Source organism: Pelophylax lessonae (assembly GCF_965119305.1).
Source record: "Pelophylax lessonae genome assembly, chromosome: 7".
NCBI lineage: Eukaryota > Metazoa > Chordata > Amphibia > Anura > Ranidae > Pelophylax > Pelophylax lessonae.
Window position 1 is genome coordinate 299,056,749 of NC_138774.1, and position 22,791 is coordinate 299,079,539.

The 22,791-nt window shown below is 47.5% G+C and overlaps 1 protein-coding gene across 1 annotated transcript in view; it reads left to right on the plus strand.

The window, feature by feature from the left end:
• The window catches only part of EDA (ectodysplasin A), a 149,150-nt gene that overhangs the window by 96,495 nt on the left and 29,864 nt on the right, over nt 1-22,791 (plus strand). Inside the window, exons 3-4 of the mRNA XM_082263979.1 lie at nt 11,758-11,787; nt 22,600-22,788. Of these exons, the coding sequence (XP_082120105.1) occupies nt 11,758-11,787; nt 22,600-22,788 (219 nt within the window). The remainder of the gene's footprint in view (nt 1-11,757; nt 11,788-22,599; nt 22,789-22,791) is intronic.

Sequence of the window (22,791 nt, forward strand, 5' to 3'; positions counted from 1 at the left end):
GTTTATTATAGACTACATATTAATGTCATATATGTTTTGGTACACCATCTAAGACCGCACACTATTTACCCCATAATATGCCTACGTTACATACTACTGACCCCCTGAACTCTACGTTACATACTACTGACCCCCTGAACTCTGTTACATACTACTGACCCCCTGAACTCTACATTACATACTACTGACCCCCTGAACTCTATGTAACTCTATGTAACCTACTACTGACCCCTGAACTGTACGTAACCTACTACTGACACCCTGAACCTCTACATAATCTACTACTGACCCCTGAACTCTGTTACATACTACTGACCCCCTGAAACTGTTACATACTCCTCTGATCTCCACATTGCATACTCCTGACCCCTGCTCTGTTACTTTTTTCTTGAACTCTGACTTACTGTACATTTTAATTTCTGCCTTACTTTTGACCCAACCCCTTAGTTACATACTACTGACACTTGAACTCTACGTTACATACTCCTCTGATCTCTACATTGCATACTCCTGACCCCTGCTCTGTTACTTTTACTGTTACCCCTGAACCCTTTGTTACCTACTCCTGACCCCTGAATCTTGCGTTTATATACTACTGACCCCTGTACTCTGCGTTACGTACGCCTTTGTTCTCCACATTACACATTCCTGACCCCTGAACCCTATGTTACCTACTACTAACCCTTGAAATCTACATTACATACTCCTCTCATCTCTACATTATATACTCCTGGACCCTACATTACATACTATTGTCCCCAGACCCTGCATTACATGAACCCCTAATTCCTTTGTTACATACTACTGACAACTGAACACTATGTTACATACTACTCTGAACTCTCCATTACATACTCCTGACAACTGAACCCTACGTTGCATACCACTGACAACTGAACCCTACGTTGCATACCACTGAACCCTACGTTGCATACCACTGACAACTGAACCCTATGTTACATACCACTGACAACTGAATCCTACGTTACATACCACTGACCCTGAACCCTACGTTGCATACCACTGACAACTGAACCCTACGTTACATAACACTGACAACTGAACCCTACGTTGCATACCACTGACAACTGAACCCTACGTTGCATACCACTGACAACTGAACCCTACGTTGCATACCACTGACAACTGAACCCTACGTTGCATACCACTGACAACTGAACCCTACGTTGCATACCACTGACAATTGAACCCTACGTTGCATACCACTGACAATTGAACCCTACGTTGCATACCACTGACAATTGAACCCTACGTTGCATACCACTGACAACTGAACCCTACTTTACATACCACTGACAACTGAACCCTACGTTGCATACTACTGACCCTGAACCCTGCATTACATACTGCTGACCTATGAACTCCACCTTACATAATCCTGACCCCCGAACCCTGCATTACCTACTCCTGACCCCCGAACCCTGCATTACCTACTCCTGACCCCGAACCCTGCATTACCTACTCCTGACCCCGAATCCTGCATTACCTACTCCTGACCCCAAACCCTGCATTACCTACTCCTGACCCCGAACCCTGCATTACCTACTCCTAACCCCCGAACCCTGCATTACCTACTACTGACCCCGAACCCTGCATTACCTACTCCTGACCCCGAACCCTGCATTACCTACTACTGACCCCAAACCCTGCATTACCTACTCCTGACCCCGAACCCTGCATTACCTACTCCTAACCCCCGAACCCTGCATTACCTACTCCTGACCCCGAACCCTGCATTACCTACTCCTAACCCCCGAACCCTGCATTACCTACTACTGACCCCAAACCCTGCAATACATACCCCTGACCCCTGAACTCTAGATTTTACAATGAGATTATGAAGCGTGTTGTCAGCGGTTTGTTCTTCATATGGAGGAATCTTTGGTAGGATCTCTGTGGTGGTTGCTCTCTTGATTTATTCAATGTGGCGTGTTGGGGTTTCCAGGATAGCCGGTGGTATTCCGGCTCTCTCCACTCCCGGTGTCCGTGGTAATTTTACATGTAATAATTGTATTTATTATTTCCTCGTCAGTACAAGCGGCAGCTAAACACTAATAAGCAGCAATAAACCGGGACTTGTCATCCTCCTCCAGTCACCCGCCGCCGGGTCTCTAATTGGTTTCCATCCACTTCAGACACGTTCGTTTTGCCAAATATTCTTTCTCCGCTCTGTTTACTGATCTGAACTGCGAATATTTTCTGCACGCGGCGGAATGTTTTGTCTGCTTGCACATTGTAGACCGCCGGGTGCAAATTATGGAATTTATTGCGGGGAAATACTGATTATACCGCCAGAGAAAGGGGGGTTTGTATTGAACCCATGAGAAATAAATATTGCGTGTCATAATGAGCGGCGAATTCCTGCCTCGTGTATAATCCTGTAGGACGCCCCCCCCCATGGAAGGGATTTAGTGTGGAGAATGTTGTGGTAATTAATCACACCGATGGATTATGTGAAGTGGGAAGGTAAAAGAAAACTTTGCTGATTGCGGGTTTTGTGTTAATGAATCCGGAATCCGCTGTGATTGGAGCGCGGGGTGAGCTTGTTATTTCTAGAAAAATGCTGCCTCACCAGAGCTCTCAGGGGGGCGATAAAAAAGGAGAAAATACCGAACGTTTTCTTCTATAGCCGACGTCTGCTAGGAGCGCGGGATAACCCGAGTCGCAGCCGATTGGAAGAGATTCCCATATTTTTTTTTGTTCTGTTTGCAGCAAATTCCTGTGATTTTCCACGGCTGTAATTTATTGTTCTACAAACAAATGCTTCGCTTAGCGCTGAACTACCCTTGTAGGGGGGCCAGCCGGCACAGCCAGGGTTTAATGCAAGTCTGGGGGGTTAGAGGGATAAAGTGTACTTATTTATTTTGGCTAAGCAGTGTCTGTTTTTATCTATGTCCAGTAGGGGCGCTCCACCATCATTCTGGTCTTGCAGACGATGCTCTGTTTGGGTTCCTTCCTTTAGGACCCCTATTTGACCAGCTGGGATACTATACAGCAGGGGGTGGGCAAATTGTGGCCCTCCATCTGGTGTAAAGCTGCATGTCCCATGAGGCATTGCAAGACTGACGGTTACAAGCATGACTCCCAGAGGCATGATGGGATTAGGGGTGGACAGATATCAGCTGGTGAAAATGGAGTTGCCGGCGTTTTGAGAGAAAAAAATGGTTCCGATAATGGCCGCTGAAAATTATCGCCCGAAAGTGTGCCGAATAACCACTTCCTGCGAATCGACATACCTGTACCTGCACCTGTCCCTATACCTGTACACCTGTACCTGTCCCTATACCTTTACCTGCACCTGTCCCTATACCTATACCTGTCCCTATACCTGAACCTGTCCCTGTCCCTATACCTGAACCTGTCCCTATACCTGAACCTGTCCCTATACCTGAACCTGTCCCTATACCTGAACCTGTCCCTATACCTGAACCTGTCCCTATACCTGAACCTGTCCCTATACCTGAACCTGTCCCTATACCTATACCTGAGCCTGTCCCTATACCTGTACCTGTCCCTATACCTTTACCTGCACCTGTCCTTATACCTATACCTGTCCCTATACCTGAACCTGTACCTATACCTATACCTGTCCCTATACCTGAACCTGTACCTATACCTATACCTGAACCTTTCCCTATACCTGTCCCTATACCTATACCTGAACCTGTCCCTATACCTGTCCCTATACCTATACCTGAACCTGTCCCTATACCTATACCTGAACCTGTCCCTATACCTGTCCCTATACCTATACCTGAACCTGTCCCTATACCTGTCTCTGTCCCTATACCTGAACCTGCCCCTGTCTTTATACCTGAACCTGCACCTGAACCTGGCCCTATACCTGAACCTGCCCCTTTCCCTTTACCTGTACCTTTCCCTGTCCCTGCACCTGTACATTGGCTCGGAGAAGAGGTTGTAGCGGGATGATCTGCAGCTGCAGGCATCACCCCGGTACCGTTCTTTAGAGCCGGCGGTCGGCTTTCAGAAGATAACAGCCGATGTGGCTCAGCCGTTATCCCAACAAGTGGGAGGGGACCTCCCTTCTCACAGCACTAAAAGGGATCAGATTTTTTTTTTTAAAAAAATTTCATAAAATAGGAAAAAAATAAAAAAATGTTTAAAGCGCCCGTCGTGGTGAAAGAAAACTCCTACGTCAGTTGCGCTCACATATGTAAACGGTGTTCAGACCCCACATGTGAGGTATCGCCGCGATCGTTGGAGTGAGAGAAGTAATTCTGTCCCTAGACCTCCTCTGTAACTCTAAACTGGTAACTGTTAAAAATCTTCATAGGGAACGATTTAAAAAAATTTTAAGTACCGATGTTTGTCGGCATTCCACGAGTGCGTGCAATTTTAAAACCGTGACATGTTGGGAATCTATTTACTCAGCGTGACATCCTCTTTCACAATATACTAAAAAATTGGGCTAACTTTACTGTTTAGTTTTTTAAAATGCAGTGAAATGTATTTTCTCTATCGCTCATTGACAGACGTAGTCTTCTTGATTCTCAAGAGCTGGGTTATGTTGTCTCCGCAGGAGTAGGACTAGGCAGAATGACAAAACGTTCTGGCTCCACCCTAGGGGGCAGTCCCTGAGGGTATATCCTCCCTCTCTCTGCTACAGGGAATCAGTTTTTTTCTGTCTAGTCAGGAGTAAGGACCTAAGTTCCTTGCTGGGATCTTTTGGTCCTGGCAAGACTTTTTTTCTTTAAGAAAAAGACATTTTTTAGGTAGTTTTCTCCAGTGTTTTTTTCCTGTGAGATCTTCAAGCAAAAATGCCGGACTGGGCGACACTTGTGGTCACCCCAGCCGGCCTACGAGCGCGTGCAGACCAGGCATTGCGCTTGGTCGGCCGCGACATATTCAAGTAAGTATGCGGGGCCGGGCGACGGGCTGGATGTGAGATCCAGTGGTCACCCCGGTTTCTGCCTAAAAGCGCGTGCAGACCAGTGCGCTGAGTCGGCCGCGACGGAGTCCCAGTAAAGGGACTGACTTTGCGAGTTAAAAGCTCACTTGGACGCCAGGACCAGAGAGTCGAGGCGTCCACAAACCCCCACCTCGGTGGAGAGGGTATTATGAAGAGAGGGTGCCTGTCGGTTCGGTATGGTGAGTAAAACGTTCCCTTTTTTCCTCATTTATGAGGCAGTATATATTATGGGCCCCTCCATATATGGTCAGTATATATCTGACACTTACAAGTCCCCCTTGTAATACAGCATGTGTTTGTGGGAAGTGGACTTGGTTCAAGAGCTAACACTCTACCCAGCAGACTGTAACATTACAGCAAACATAGGAGGTATAATCCTACCTTATGTGCAGTGTATCTCTGTAGATCCATATGTCACCTCTCAGCAGAGTGCAGGTGGATGTGCTGGGAAGACGATATCGGCGGTCCGCCGCCATTTTGCCGTAGACCGAATGCATGTATGTCCTCAGGTCACGCCGGCCGCCATGTTTTTGGAGTCTTATGTCTCTTCTATGGGGGCGGCCATGTTTTGTGAGCCCAGCTTCCTCGTGGAGGGCTGGGAACGCCGGAAGGCGTACACAGGGGGCGGAGCCACGCCTTCTGCCCGGGAAAAAGCAAACAGCTCCTTCCAGTCTGTGTAAGACAGACGCTGGCTGCAGCAGTTTGTTGGAAACTGCACTGCATCGGTTGGTGAGCCTTGGGGGTCCCTCTCTCTCTCTCTGGGATCGAGAAGCAGGTACTCTGAGGGGCGCTATTGCGCTAGGGGGAGACACACAAAAAAAAAAAAAAAAAAGTTTTTTTGTTTATTGCTGGCAAAGTGTCCTGTATTAACATGGACCCTGCCACTCATGTATCTCCTCCGGATCCCCTCGAGGGGTCTGCGGGATCCTCCAGCACCCCATTGACAATTGAATCTTTGTCAGCCATTATGGAAACTTTTGTGTCCCGGGTGGAAGTGGCTTGTCAGGGACAGGGCGCGAGAAAGCGACCCCCGCCTAACCCCTTATTATCTGAAACCTCGGATTCAGACTCTGAGCCTATTTCCGCAGTTGCAGGTACTTCATCTGGTATTGGTGTCTCGGGTCCTGTCTCTTCAGACAGTGAGGAGGATGTTTCGGCATCTGCCATAGCCCGAGAGGAAGCGTTGGTAAACGCACTCATTGTATCTGTTCAAGAGACTTTAAGGTTACAGGGTATTCCATCAGAAATAGCTGAAACTGAGATCCCTTTTGGGACTAAAAAGCGCATCAAAGTGGCAAAGGTTTTTCCATCGCCCAAATGTTTTGGCAATCCAATCGATGAAGAATGGCGTCTGCCAAAACGCACTTTTAATATTTCCAAACGCATTGACAGGCGTTATCCATTTGAGGAAACCCTTATTAAGAAATGGACAGAACCACCTGTGGTGGATTCACCAATTGCTAGATTGAATAAAGCCACGGTTATTCCTTTAGAAGACGCTCCGTCTTTTAAAGATCCAGTGGATCGCAAGATAGAAGCTATGTCTCGCACCATGTTTTCCTTGATTGGATCAGCTTTCAGGCCAATAATTGCTATTGGTCTGGTTTCGCAGGCTGTAACTGAATGGACCAAGTGGTTACGCCGGGACTTAGAAGAAGTCCCTCAGGCGGTATCAGATTTGTTGGAACAAATGATACAGGGGTTACAGTTTGTATGTGATGCGGCGTTAGACGCCACTCCATTAATGGCGCGAGCATCAGTCTCAGCAGTGGTTCTCAGGCGTACACTGTGGCTAAAAGGTTGGATAGCCGACCAAGGTTCCAAAAAAGCATTGGCTAATATCCCCTTTTCAGGAGAACGTCTATTTGGAGCCAACTTAGATGAGATCATTAAGGATCTCACCGGTGGAAAAAGCACCTTTTTACCGCAAAATTTTTAAGGTAGAGGAACTCGTCAAAGACGAGGGCCTTCTTTTTCTGCTCACAAGAGGTTTTTTCGTCCAGCGGGTGAAAAAACTAAGTCCTCCAAAGTTCCTACAGGAGGCGTCAGGGGTCGTTGGTCGGGCAAGCAAAAGCCCGCCCCCTCCAGACCTGAAGATAAACCATCCAAAGCCTGAAGGTGCGCCCCCACCCATAACTGGGGTGGGGGGACGTCTTCGCCGGTTCCCGGATCCATGGCTTTCCAGAATCCCGGACAAATGGGTTTGCGAAGTCATAAAGTCAGGGTACAAGATCGAGTTTCGATCTCTCCCACCGGCGCGATTCTTCCCTTCCAATATCCGACTATCTCCGGATCGTCTAGAAGATCTGCGGAGAGCAGTCACAGATCTACTACAACAAGGAGTGGTAGTCCACGTTCCTTGGACAGAACGGTTTCAAGGGTTTTATTCAAACCTGTTTACAATACCCAGGAAAGAGGGCAAAGTGCGTCCAATTCTGGACTTAAGAGCACTCAATTCTTTCGTCAACATAAGAAGATTCAGAATGGAGTCCATTCGCACGGTAGCAGCCTTCCTGCATCCAGGGGATGTCCTAGCGTCCATAGACATCAAGGACGCCTATCTTCACATTCCCATTTTCGCAGGACATCAGCGTTTTCTACGCTTTTCCGTAGAGGAGAACCACTATCAGTTTGTGGTGTTACCTTTCGGTCTCGCCACGGCTCCGCGGGTCTTCACAAAAGTGTTGGCCCCAATGTTGGCACTTCTGCGCCAAAGAGGTATATCGATTCTAGGTTACCTAGACGATCTTCTGCTTCATGCAGAGTCTCCTCAGACCTTGCTACAAAACATAGAAATTACTATGATTTCTTTACAGGAATTCGGGTGGCTGGTGAACCAGCAAAAGTCTTTTCTGGTTCCCACCCAGAGGCTCGAATATCTGGGTCTAATTCTAGACACAGTCAGGACAAGAGTGTTTCTTCCGGTAGGGAAACTTCGAAAGATTCAATCAGCAGTCCAGTTGTTACTGTCCAACAGCTGGTCTTCCCTTCGGACTTGCATGAGGGTTCTGGGGTTGATGGTGGCTTCATTCGAAGCAGTCCCATTTGCCCAGTCCCATACCCGAATTCTTCAGCAAGAGATTCTCCTCAGATGGAATCGGAATCCGGAATCCCTGGACAATCAGATACGATTGAGCAAACAGACCAGAGAGTCTCTGGTTTGGTGGCTTCGGTCTCCAATGCTCAGCCAGGGAAAGTCATTTCTGCCAATATATTGGACGATAGTGACCACGGATGCCAGTCTATCCGGATGGGGAGGAATTCTCGGTCAATTATCTGCCCAGGGACTTTGGTCCCCGGAAGAATCCAGATTACCGATAAATGTATTGGAACTGAGAGCGATCAGACTTTGTCTGATTCACTGGACCGAGCAGCTCCAGGGCAGCCCGGTTCGAATCCAGTCGGACAATGCCACGGCCGTGGCTTATGTCAATCACCAGGGGGGCACCAAGAGTGTCCGAGCGGCCAAAGAAGTGGCTTGCATTCTTCGCTGGGCGGAACGATTTGTTCCAGCAATCTCTGCGGTGTTCATTCCGGGGGTGGAGAATTGGCAGGCAGATTATCTCAGCCGTCAGACCCTGGATCAGGGGGAATGGTCCCTCCATCCAGACGTTTTCCACCAGTTGTGCCTACGGTGGGGCACCCCGGATGTGGATCTGTTGGCATCACGATTCAACAGGAAAGTTCAGAGATTCGTGGCTCGCTCCCGCGATCCTCTAGCAGAAACCGCAGACGCACTGATCGCCCCGTGGGGGCAATACCAGCTAATATATGCCTTCCCTCCTCTCGCGTTACTGCCAAGACTTCTTCGCAGGGTAGAGGAGGAAGGAATCCCAGTAATCCTGGTAGCTCCGGACTGGCCTCGTCGAGGTTGGTACGCCGACATGGTCAGACTGGTGGCGGACGTCCCGTGGAGACTTCCTCTCAGAGAGGATCTACTGTCTCAGGGACCGATCTTCCATCCTGCTTTACGATCGCTGGCTTTAACGGCCTGGCTATTGAGACCCAGGTGCTGAAGGACAAAGGTTTGTCAGCTTCAGTTATTCCTACTCTAGTTGAAGCAAGGAAAGCGACTTCCAGAAAGATTTATCATCGCACATGGAAGTCCTACATTGCATGGTGTGAACCTTTGGGGTTCCGTCCTCGGTCTTATTCGATTAGTCGAATATTGTCTTTTCTGCAACAAGGGGTTGAGCAGAAACTGGCCTTGAGTACTATCAAGGGTCAGGTCTCAGCATTAGCCATCTTCTTTCAGAAGCCTTTGGCTACTCATTCCTTGGTGCGGAATTTCATCCAGGGGGTGCGACATCTGGCTCCGCCAGTGCACGCGCCGTTACCCCCCTGGGATCTTAATTTAGTGTTGTCGGTTCTTCAGAAACCTCCCTTTGAAGATATTAGGGAGATTCCTCTACCCACGTTGTCCCAGAAGGTGGCCTTCTTGGTGGCTATTACTTCTGCACGCAGGGTGTCAGAACTGGCCGCATTATCTTGTCGTTCACCATATCTGGTGGTTCATAGAGATAAGGTGGTTCTTCGTCCGAATCCATCCTTCCTACCAAAAGTAGTTTCAGAATTTCATCTGAATGAAGAAATTGTATTACCTTCCCTGTGTCCTAAGCCCAGTCATCCTCGGGAATTTGCTTTGCACTCCTTGGATGTGGTCCGGGCGATCAGGGTATACTTGAAAACGACAGACTCGTTTCGCAAGACGGATTCACTTTTTGTGATCCCAGATGGACCCAAAAAGGGGTTGCCTGCATCTGCCGCGACCATTTCCAAATGGATCAGACAGACGGTAGTACAGGCTTATTCTATTAAGGGTCGGGAGCCCCCGTTCCCTGTTAAGGCGCACTCCACTCGGGCACTTAGTGCGTCATGGGCCTTTCGCCATCAGGCGTCAGTGGTCCAGGTGTGCAAGGCGGCTACCTGGTCGTCGGTGCATACCTTCTCTAAACATTATAAAGTTGATGTAATGGCATCGTCTGATGCCTCATTTGGCCGCAAGGTTTTGCAGGCCGCAATTTGAGGAGACCAGTGGTCTACCTCGAGGGTTTTTTTCCGTTGGAAATTTTTTTCTTTTAGTCTCATTCTTTGTTTATAATGAGCCTTTAAAACTTCTAGTTTGGCACCGGTTGGGCCTACTAGATTGGATTTGATTTTGTCAATCCCACCCCTCATTTGTGGCACTGCTTCTGGATGTCCCAGCTCTTGAGAATCAAGAAGACTACGTCTGTCAATGAGCGATAGAGAAAAATGGATTTTTGTAAGAACTTACCGTAAAATCCTTTTCTCTTAAGCTCATTGACAGACGTAGTACCCGCCCCTCTATCATTGAGTTGGGTTGGGTTAATTTCTCTGTACTGCTTTAAACAGAACTGATTCCCTGTAGCAGAGAGAGGGAGGATATACCCTCAGGGACTGCCCCCTAGGGTGGAGCCAGAACGTTTTGTCATTCTGCCTAGTCCTACTCCTGCGGAGACAACATAACCCAGCTCTTGAGAATCAAGAAGACTACGTCTGTCAATGAGCTTAAGAGAAAAGGATTTTACGGTAAGTTCTTACAAAAATCCATTTTTTCCTCTCATCCCAGCAGTGACTCGGCAGCCCAGCTCCCCCCCCCCTGCACCCCATCCCGGCAGTGACTCGGCAGCTCGGCTCCCCCTGCACCCCATCCCTGCAGTGACTCGGCAGCTCGGCTCCCCCCTGCACCCCATCCCGGTAGTGACTCGGCAGCTTGGCTCCCCCTGCACCCCATCCCGGCAGTGACTCGGGAGCTTGGCTCCCCCTGCACCCCATCCCGGCAGTGACTCGGGAGCTTGGCTCCCCCTGCACCCCATCCCGGCAGTGACTCGGCAGCTCGGCTCCCCCTGCACCCCATCCCGGCAGCGACTCGGCAGCTCAGCTCCCCCTGCACCCCATCCCGGCAGCGACTCGGCAGCTCAGCTCCCCCTGCACCCCATCCCGGCAGCGACTCGGCAGCTCAGCTCCCCCTGCACCCCATCCCAGCAGTGACAAGGCAGCTCAGCTCCCCCTGCACCCATCCCAGTAGTGACTCAGCAGCTCAGCTCCCCCTGCACCCCATCCCAGCAGTGACTCAGCAGCTCAGCTCCCCCTGCACTCTATCCCAGCAGTGACTCGGCAGCCCAGCTCCCCCAACATAGACAGCCTTCTAGTTTTATAATGCAGGAGCTGTGGGAGAGGGAGATGAGTCCCTGTTGGGATAGGAGAAAGCAGACTGAGCTGCTGAGTATATTGATGACTTCATTGCTTTCTTGGATGAATTACTCCAGACCGCCTGCAGCTACGGAGGTCAGAGCTAGTATAAGGAGACACTGTCTTCAAAGGGTGGCACGGTGAGAATGTCCCCTAAAAGCTTATTTACTGCTAAATATTATAATTAATATTATTTACTGCTATATACGGTTAAAATTTGTAAATACTTCAATGGTCTGGTGACAGGTTCACTTTAAGGAAACCAGTCGGAGGAGTTCAGTGTACTCCTCCCTCCATTGTGTCCTGTGCTGGAAATGCTGCAGACATCTCCCCGTGGCCCATCTACTAGCGGAAGGATTGCGGAGCGCTCCTTTAAGGATTAGCGTCTCCCCATTACTGAGGATTAGTAAAAAAGAAACATTTTCTGATGAACGTTCGATGCAATGCGAGCCAAATGACGTGTTTTATGTTCTGTGTCTGGTGTGTTCTCCCCTGGCAGGCGCTTTCATCCCGTCTCTTCTCTTCCAGATTCTTCTTCATCTTCCGTTACTCACAGCAAAACCTTTCTGTGACTTATTTCTGTCTCTTTGCAGATCCAAGCGCAGCCAGAAACAAGAAAAAAGGTGAGTGAATCGATCGCATGTTTATTCCGTGTTATCGTCTGATAGAGAGTTGTGTTCAGTACAAGGGACCCGTCAGGGGGTTAAAAAATACCAGGGGCCGGTCTGTTGGCCCATTTGTAAAGGTTCGGGATGCACCGATATATCGGCTGCCCAAAATTATCAGCTAAAAATTGGGTTATCTGTGTTTTGTCGATTGAAAAAAAAAAAAAAATGTGTCCCATTGACTTCAATTCAAAATCGTGTCCCATTGACTTCATTGTAAAATCGCATTCCATTGACTTCAATGTAAAATCACGTCCCTATTGACTTGAATGCAAAAGCGCCCCCTAGTGACTTGAATGCAAAAGCGCCCCCTAGTGACTTAAATGCAAAAGCGCCCCCTAGTGACTTGAATGCAAAAGCGCCCCCTAGTGACTTGAATGCAAAAGCGCCCCCTAGTGACTTGAATGCAAAAGCGCCCCCTAGTGACTTGAATGCAAAAGCGCCCCCTAGTGACTTGAATGCAAAAGCGCCCCCTAGTGACTTGAATGCAAAAGCGCCCCCTAGTGACTTGAATGCAAAAGCGCCCCCTAGTGACTTGAATGCAAAAGCGCCCCCTAGTGACTTGAATGCAAAAGCGCCCCCTAGTGACTTGAATGCAAAAGCGCCCCCTAGTGACTTGAATGCAAAAGCGCCCCCTAGTGACTTGAATGCAAAAGCACCCCCTAGTGACTTGAATGCAAAAGCACCCCCTAGTGACTTGAATGCAAAAGCACCCCCTAGTGACTTGAATGCAAAAGCACCCCCTAGTGACTTAAATGGAAAAGCGCCCCCTGGTGACTTGAATGCAAAAGCGCCCCCCCCCCCAGTGACTTTATTGCAAAAGCGCCCCCCTAGTGACTTTATTGCAAAAGCGCCCCCCTAGTGACTTTATTGCAAAAGCGCCCCCCTAGTGACTTTATTGCAAAAGCGCCCCCCTAGTGACTTTATTGCAAAAGCGCCCCCCTAGTGACTTTATTGCAAAAGCGCCCCCCTAGTGACTTTATTGCAAAAGCGCCCCCCTAGTGACTTTATTGCAAAAGCGCCCCCCTAGTGACTTTATTGCAAAAGCGCCCCCCCCTAGTGACTTTATTGCAAAAGCGCCCCCCTAGTGACTTGAATGCAAAAGCGCCCCCTAGTGACTTGAATGCAAAAGCGCCCCCTAGTGACTTGAATGCAAAAGCGCCTCCTAGTGACTTGAATGCAAAAGCGCCCCCCTAGTGACTTGAATGCAAAAGCGCCCCCCTAGTGACTTGAATGCAAAAGCGCCCCCCTAGTGACTTTATTGCAAAAGCGCCCCCCTAGTGACTTTATTGCAAAAGTGATGCAAAAAATTGTCAGAACCCCGCCTCTGCTTTTCGTAAGGCGGACTTTACTGGCACAACCAAGAGACCAAATAGTAAAAAAAATGTGTAATTTTTATTATTCAATACTTGTTTTTAAAAAGGACAAAACACACATATATCAACATATAGAAGATATTTCCACAATACACATCACAATATACAAAATATAAAACCAGTGGAACAGGACATAGGAAAAGGAACTGGAACAAAGGACACTTGCTCCTGGTGGGGAGACAGGGATGATCCTATATCCCCCCACTTGATTACCATGAGGTGACCCCGTTCCAGTGACAGAAAGTTGATTCAGCCAATGGGTCGACGCGTTTTGCAGACCTTAGCTTTTTTTTAAGACCAGGCTGTAGATCAGTCTTTGTTTAAATTTGTCATTTGAGAACACGTGCATGGGGCAAATTTCAGAGCCACCGGGGGGAGCCATTGTCATTGATATCAACCAGATCATTTCCTGAATAACATATTTTTACAACTGCTACCCTGAATTTTCTGTGTTCAACAAGAAGGGGGGGCTGCTAGACGGGTGTGTATGAGGTCAACAGCTGCAACAGGACATGCATGGATGATGAGTTTTTCCTGAAGGAGGGTGTGTCAGCACAGGAGATATAGATTTCTTTGGTTGCATCTCTGTATCCCTTTGGATGGGATGCTCATAGATGACCCCAATACAGGTGGGTCCCTAGATTGCAATATACAGTCAGGTCCATAAATATTGGGACATGGGCACAATTCTGATCTTTTTGGCTCTTTATACCAACACAATGGATTTGAAATGAAACAAACAAGATGTGCTTTACCTGCAGACTTACAGCTTTAATTTGAGGGTATTTACATCCAAATCAGGTGAACGGTGTAGGAATTGCAACAGTTTGTATATGCCCCTCCCACTTTTTAAGGGACCAAAAGTAATGGGACAGATTAACAATCATAAATCAAACTTTCACTTTTTAATACTTGGTTGCAAATCCTTTGCAGCCAATTACAGCCTGAAGTGTGGAACGCATAGACATCACCAGACGCTGGGTTTCATCCCTGGTGATGCTCTGCCAGGCCTCTACTGCAACTGTCTTCAGTTCCTGCTTGTTCTTGAGGCATTTTCCCTTCAGTTTTGTCTTCAGCAAGTGAAATGCATGCTCAATCGGATTCAGGTCAGGTGAATGACTTGGCCATTGCATAACATTCCACTTCTTTCCCTTAAAAAACTCTTTGGTTGCTTTCGCAGTATGCTTCGGGTCATTGTCCATCTGCACTGTGAAGCGCCGTCCAATGAGTTCTGAAGCATTTGGCTGAATATGAGCAGATAATATTCCCGAAACACTTCAGATCTCGTCTGAAAAAAGACTTCGGTCTCATCTGTCCATAGGATGTTGTTCCAGAACTGTGAAGGCTTTTTTAAATGTTGTTTGGCAAACTCTAATCTGGCCTTCCTGTTTTTGAGGCTCACCAATGGTTTACATCTTGTGGTGAACCCTCTGTATTCACTCTGGTGAAGTCTTCTCTTGATGGGTGACTATGACACACATACACCTACCTCCTGGAGAGTGATCCTGATCTGACACACATACACCTACCTCCTGGAGAGTGTTCTTGATCTGACATACATACACCTACCTCCTGGAGAGTGTTCTTGATCTGACACACATACACCTACCTCCTGGAGAGTGATCTTGATCTGACACACATACACCTACCTCCTGGAGAGTGATCTTGATCTGGCCAACTGTTGTGAAGGTGACACACATACACCTACCTCCTGGAGAGTGTTCTTGATCTGACACACATACGCCTACCTCCTGGAGAGTGTTCTTGATCTGACACACAAACACCTACCTCCTGGAGAGTGTTCCTGATCTGACACACATACACCTACCTCCTGGAGAGTGTTCTTGATCTGACACACATACGCCTACCTCCTGGAGAGTGTTCTTGATCTGACACACAAACACCTACCTCCTGGAGAGTGTTCTTGATCTGACACACATACACCTACCTCCTGGAGAGTGTTCTTGATCTGACACACATACACCTACCTCCTGGAGAGTGATCTTGATCTGACACACATACACCTACCTCCTGGAGAGTGATCTTGATCTGGCCAACTGTTGTGAAGGTGACACACATACACCTACCTCCTGGAGAGTGTTCTTGATCTGACACACATACGCCTACCTCCTGGAGAGTGTTCTTGATCTGACACACAAACACCTACCTCCTGGAGAGTGTTCCTGATCTGACACACATACACCTACCTCCTGGAGAGTGTTCCTGATCTGACACACATACACCTACCTCCTGGAGAGTGTTCCTGATCTGACACACATACACCTACCTCCTGGAGAGTGTTCCTGATCTGACACACATACACCTACCTCCTGGAGAGTGTTCTTGATCTGACACACATACGCCTACCTCCTGGAGAGTGTTCTTGATCTGACACACAAACACCTACCTCCTGGAGAGTGTTCCTGATCTGGCCAACTGTTATGAAGAGTGTTTTCTTCACCAGGGAAAGAATTCTTGGGTCATCCACCACAGTAGTTTTCCGTGGTCTTCCGGGTGTTTTGGTGTTGCTGAGCTCACCAGGGCGTTCTTTCTTTTTCAGGATGTTCCAAACAGTTGATTTGGCCACACCTAATGTTTTTGCTATCTCTCTGATGGGTTTGTTTTGTTTTTTCAGCCTAATGATGGCTTGCTTCACTGATAGTGACAGCTCTTTGGATCTCATATCGAGAGTTGACAGCAACAGATTCCAAATGCAAATAGCACACTTGAAATGAACTCTGGACCTTTTGTCTGCCCCTTGTAAATGGGATAATGAGGGAATAACACACACCTGGCCATGGAACAGCTAAGCAGCCAATTGTCCCATTACTTTTGGTCCCTTAAAAAGTAGGAGGCACATATACAAACTGTTGTAATTCCTACACCGTTCACCTGATTTGGATGTAAATGCCCTCAAATTAAAGCTGAAAGTCTGCAGTTAATGCACATCTTGTTTGATTAATTTCAAATCCATTGTGGTGGTATAAAGAGCCAAAAAGATTAGAATTGTGCCGATGTCCCAATATTTATGGACCTGACTGTATGTTTGACCTCATACACACCCGTCTAGCAACCCCCCCCCCCCCCCCTTCTTGTTGAACACAGAAAATTCAGGGTAGCGGTTGTAAAAATGTTATTCAGGAAATGATCTGGTTGATATCTATGATGACAATGGCTCCCCCGGGGGTTCTGTGAAATTTGCCCCCATGCACGTGTTCTCAAATGACAAACTTAACCACTTAAGCCCCATGCGTTTCATGGTCAGGAAGAGGTTAGACCCATCATCGGGTTTATAGAGTTGCTGTGTAGGGGCTCTGAGAAGTCTTCTGTGGCCCATCCTCCATGTATCTGTGTGTATGGGAAGCCCAGGCTGGAAGTTTTCATACAGAAGGCAGAACGTGGCTTCTGGTGATTGGAGGAGGTTATGGGTAGCCGGGCTTCCCGTGTGGCCCTCAGACTTTAGGTTTGTGCGGGAATGGTGCACAATCCAGGATTGGGTTCTCTGTGATTGTTCACCAGTGTGTGTTATGGAGTGTAGAAGAGGCTATAGATCAGTGATGGAGAACCTTGGCACCCCAGATGTTTTGGAACTACATTTCCCATGATGCTCAACTACACTGCAGAGTGCACCAGCATCATGGGAAATGTAGTTTCCAAAACATCTGGGGTGCCAAGGTTCGTCATCCCTGCTATAGATTATGCCATCGTATGTTTTACATTCTGATGATGATTTTATCTTTTGGGGACATTTTCGGGCTGAAGTCAGACTTTTTAGGGTTTTCAAAAATGACCTCCACTCTTCAAAGCCGTCCAGTATTTTTTCAGTTTTATTCTAGAAAACTTCCAACAATCAGAGACAGGATAATAAATAGTTTCCAAGTGTTGTGGTAGTCTACTGGATGTCCTAGGCACGCCATAAAGCTGCACTCTTCATACATCAACCAGTGGTGTTCCTGTGGGTAGAAATGAATATGAAGTCAGGTTCATACAGGTACAAATATAAATCCAAATGAAATATGTACAATGATAGTAGACTTTATTTGATAAACCATATCTCATTGCTTAATTCTTGGGTTGTGGTATTTTTATACCCTTTTGCAGAAAGTTCTCCTGCTTCTTTTTTTGGACTTTTGGGCAAAGAGTGAACATTATAAGGGGAAAAGGTGTATGTATATACACAATATGGCCAAACATGAGGATCCCCCCTCCAAATGATGGAGTTCAGGTGTCTCCAGTGAAGGTTCCTGGTAATCCTCCATACTACAAAGACATTGTGGACAATTCCAACCTTGTGGTAACAGTTTGGTGAAGACCCTTTTCTGTTCCAACATGGCCGTGCCCCTCCCCGTGTACAAAGCCAGCTCCATAAAGACATGGCATGACCAGTTTGGTATGGAGGAACTCCAGTAGGGTTTTGAGGTCAGGGCTCACGTGAGTTCCTCCTCACCAAACTGGTCACACCATGTCTTAATGGAGCTGGCTTTGTACACGGTGGGGGGGGAGAAGTCATGTTGGACTAGAAAAGAGCCTTCACCAAACTGTTACCACAAGGTTGGAAGAGTACAATTGTCTACAATGTCTTTGTAAGATGGAGGATTATCAGGACACCTGAACTTCTCATTCAACATCATGACCCCTTCAAATGATGAAGACCTGGCTTGCAACTGGCAGTTTAATTCATCTCAAGTTAGTGGGGTTGAGGACACTTGAGTTCCTCCACATCAAACTCCTAAAACCATGTCTTTATGGAGTTGCCCCCCGTACTCTTTGTGATTATAACATCCTCCGCTCTTCTGTAGCAAGTGTGTCAGAATTTGTGCCCATTACTGAGGTCAGAATCACACGGGTGAGACTGGAGAAGCACCGGAGGGCGGCGGGAGGGGTGAGCGTCCCCTCCCACTGCCTGTAACAGCTATGATTGTTTTCAGCTGGCGAGTCCCTGCACCGTAAAAACAAAGATCTCTGGATGATGCCTGCAGCTGCACCCACCATCCAGATATCTCCAGTTCAAGTCCCCGATGTCATAGGACGGCGACCCAGGGGAAGTGGTTAAAGGTGGTGAAGCAGGGATGCATTGGGACAATGGATGGGAACCTTATGCCCAGTGGCAAGAATAACCAATTGTTCAGGAAATGTTATTGCAAGATGTCTGTTGATTATTTTCTCTCTGAAAAATACCCATTCTTACAGATTGAATACCATTTCTATATCTTGTGTATGCCCATGACCCTTGTCAGTCAGCAGCCAAGAACCTTCTTTGCACGTTCAGTAAAGAAGGATCACCTTGTCACCCAGAGGCTGTGTTCTGCACCATGGCCGCCTTCTTTTCCTCCTTGGGCCCGTAGAATAAACTGCAATTTCTTGTAACACAAATTGTAATTATACTACTATGTGCCAACAATGTGTATTTATGGCTGACTGTGTCCAGGCAACGAACACAAAAGACCACATGCAGCCAAAATAGACTTTGTGCCCATCGTAGTCAGGGCAGTTTATTGCAACTTTATGTAATAGAAATCATTTCTATCCTGTGATAAATGTAATTTGCCGAAAATAGATTTTCTCTATTGTTCATCGACAGACGCAGCTCCATAACTTCATTACCATTGGAGGAGCATAACCCAATGGTAATGAAGTTATGGAGCTGCGTCTGTCGATGAACGATAGAGAAAAGGATTTTACGGTAAGTTCTTGCAAAAATCCAGTTTTCTCTATTGTTCATCGACAGACACAGCTCTATAACTTCATTACTATTGGGTTATGCTCCTCCAATGGTAATAAAGTTATGGAGCTGCGTCTGTTGATGAACGATAGAGAAAAGGATTTTATGGTAAGTTCTTATAAAAATCCAGTTTTTCAGTGCTTTTGGAGGGTGTCTGTGGAAATTTGTGCCCATCTGTGAGATCAGATATTGATGTTGGTTGAGAAAACATGGCTCACCAGTAAGAGCTCCAATTTATCCCAAAGGTGTTCAGAATGGTTGAGGTCAGGGCTCTGTGCAGGACATTGGAGTTCCTCCACACCAAACTGGCCACACCATGTCTTTATGGAACTGGCTTTGTGCACAGAGGCAGACATGCTGGAACAGAAAAGGGGCTTCACCAAGAGAAGAGCATAATTATCTACAGTGTATTTGTATGAGGGAGTATTAACCATACCCCTCAAGTACTGAAGTTGGATGAGAAGACCTGACTCTGACAATTGGCATCCCAAAGGTGTTCAGTAGAATTGCAAAATTTGAGCACAGAAATTGTGCTGATACCCCTCAAGGTGTTCAGCAGGGTTGAGGTCAAGGCTTTCTGAGAAGTCTTTCCATAGGATTTGGGAGGGTGTCTGTGGGAATTTGTTCCCCTTTGTGAGGTCAGATACTGATGTTGGCTCACCATCGTCATTCCAGTTCATCCCAACGGTGTTCAGTAGGGATGAGGTCAGGGCCCATTGAAGGACACTCGAGATCCTCCATCACCTCAAACCTACTGAACACCTTTGGGATGAGAAGACATGACCCCAAAGGTGTTCAGTGGGGTTAAGGGCAGGTACTGATGTTGAATGAGAAGACCTTCTACCGAAGCCTTCCAAAAGTAGGGATGAGGTCAGGGCTCTCTGTGCAGGACACTCTAGTTCAGTGATGGAGAACCTTGGCACCCCAGATGTTTTGGAACTAATTTCCCATGATGCTTATACACTCTGCAGTGTAGTAGATCATCATGGGAAATGTAGTTCCAATACATCTGGGATTCCAAGGTTCACCATCATTGCGTCTAGTTCCTCCACACCATACTGGCCAAAAGGTTGGAAGAGCACAATTGTCCACAATGTCTTTGTATAATGGAGGATTACCGGGACCCTTTACTGGAGACCCCTGAACTCCATGTGAAGTAGGTCCTTATGTTTTGGCCATAGACATAGAGGTGTGATTTGCCAGTTTTTTTCACAATTTGGCCTTCTAATTTATTAACAGAAAAAGGGTGAAGTGATGTGAAATCTGGTATCTGTTTAGCTGGAGAGGATGGTGTGATGGGTTGCACCTGCACAGGTTTATGTAGAAGTGATTTTGCCTGCACCGGTGATCTGCAACTCTTAGCTGGAATGAATTTGTACTTAATATTCAGAAATTTCAGCACTATATATTCTTCCTATTTTATGTGTTGTGTTGTACATGGACCTCGGAGCAAAACGCAATTGCCAAAAATCATTTAAGAATTTCCATTTGCTCCGTTGACTTCCACTTGAAGATGAAATAATAGAATATAAATACGGTATCTGAGCATCAGAAAATGCGGTAATTCCACCATAATAATCCGGCCGTTTATCTTTTGTTTTCTGAGCCTTCTTCAGCTTCTTTGTAGAATTCAGAGATTGTCCCGGAGATTTATATCTCCATTCTGATGAAAAGGTAGAACTGTGTCTTAAAATACATTTTTCAGGACCTTGATCAGCTCCATCTTGTCAAATCACAAGTGTAGTGTGGAGGGAGCTTTGTTGTGGTTACATAGATTAGAAGCTGGAAGGATCTGATGGATACTTGTTGTTACATTTGATTTTGAATTGGCTCTTTGTTGTAATTGTGTAATATGTGTGGTGTTCATAATCTCGGGGAATCTTCAGAAGTGTTCTATATGAAGTGTAAATTTGAATGTTTGAGTCCTTTCTGTGTTAGATTGTGATATCACAACGGGCCCAAATCTCAGATTGTTCAGTCACTGTGTATTTCCATAGAGCAGTGGTCTCCAAACCAAGGACCACGGGTCGGATGCAGTTGTTTGCTTGTCTTTATCTGGCGCTTGAGACACCATTCCTCCCACTAATATGAGGCGCTATTTCTCCCACCAACATTAATGATGGGGCATTATTCCTCCCAATAACACCAACAATGGGGAACTCTTCCTTCTATGGATACTAGAGATGGTGCACCATTCCTTCCTCCAACACCAATGATGGTGCACTATTCCCTCCACCGGCACCAATAAGGGGACACTGTTCCTCCCACCGACACCAATGATGATGCACCGCCATTCCTTCCATGGGCTCCAGTGACGGGGGCGCCATTCCTTCCGTAGGCACCAGTGACGGGGGCGCCATTCCTTCCATGGGCACCAGTGACGGGGGCGCCATTCCTTCCATGGGCACCAGTGACGGGGGCGCCATTTATTCCATGGGCACCAGTGACGGGGGCGCCATTTATTCCATGGGCACCAGTGACGGGGGTGCCATTTCTTCCATGGGCACCAGTGATGGGGGTGCCATTTCTTCCATGGGCACCAGTGACGGGGGCTCCATTCCTTCCGTGGGCACCAGTGACGGGGGCTCCATTCCTTCCGTGGGCACCAGTGACGGGGGCGCCATTCCTTCCGTGGGCTCCAGTGACGGGGGCTCCATTCCTTCCGTGGGCTCCAGTGACAGGGGCGCCATTCCTTCTGTGGGCTCCAGTGACGGGGGCGCCATTCCTTCCGTAGGCACCAGTGATGGGGGCTCCATTCCTTCCATGGGCACCAGTGACGGGGGCGCCATTCCTTCCACGGGCACCAGTGACGAGGGCGCCATTCCTTCCACTGGCACAAGTGACGGGGGCGCCATTCTTTCCACCGCCACCAGTGACGAGGGCACCATTCCTCCCACGGGCACCAATGACGGGGCACCATTTCTCCCATTGACATCAATCCATGATTCCTTCCAGTAATACCAATAATTGGAACTTTTCCTCCTCCTACTGACCGAATGTGCCTTCTAAATTTTCATACTCCCACTGCCAACCAAGCCTGAGGTATTATTTAATCCCAGCAATGCCGGAGCATTTTATACTCTCAATGGCCACAGTCCGGCCCCTCTAAAGTCTGAGGACAATAATCTGGCTCTTTGTTTAGAAAGTTTGGAGACCTCTAATCTATAGAGGATCACTAGTCTGACGCACTCCTGGAAAGACAAGGGTAGTAGACTGATAACACATTTGTATTTCTTCTGTTTAATATTTACTTTATTGCGAGTTAATAAATATTCTGTATTATTTAAAGGAGAAGTATGGGGAAAGGTTTTTTGGCTGTACCGGTCCAGGCTGGGGAAAGACCCCAATAATATAGTCAAGATCCGCCCACAACCCTGGAATGACACCGGGCTCCGCCTATCAGCAAGCTGCTGATAGGCTGAGCCAGGCGCTCCAGTGAGTGCTGGAGGAGCAGAGAGCCAATGACTGACGGTCACTGACTCTCTGAGGACTGAAGACAGAGAGCTGAGCAATCAGCAGTGTTTGATTGCTCAGTTCTCAGCCTAGAGGTGGCCGGTGACAGCTGCAGCCATCTAGGTGACTCTGATTTTTTTTTTTTTTTTAATGTACAAATTTGCTTTGCCAAAGAGGTTTGCAAATATCTACAAACACAATATCCATGTATCTTTACAGGAAAAAAAGTTGGACCACCAGGACCCGTTGGACCGCAAGGCCCTGCTGGGCCACCTGGACCTCCTGGGCCTCCTGGCCCTCCTGGAATACCAGGCATCCCTGGAATCCCAGGATCAAATGCAATGGGCCCTCCGGGACCCCCTGGGCCACCAGGTCCCCAAGGGCCACCAGGAAATCAAGGACCCACTGGTA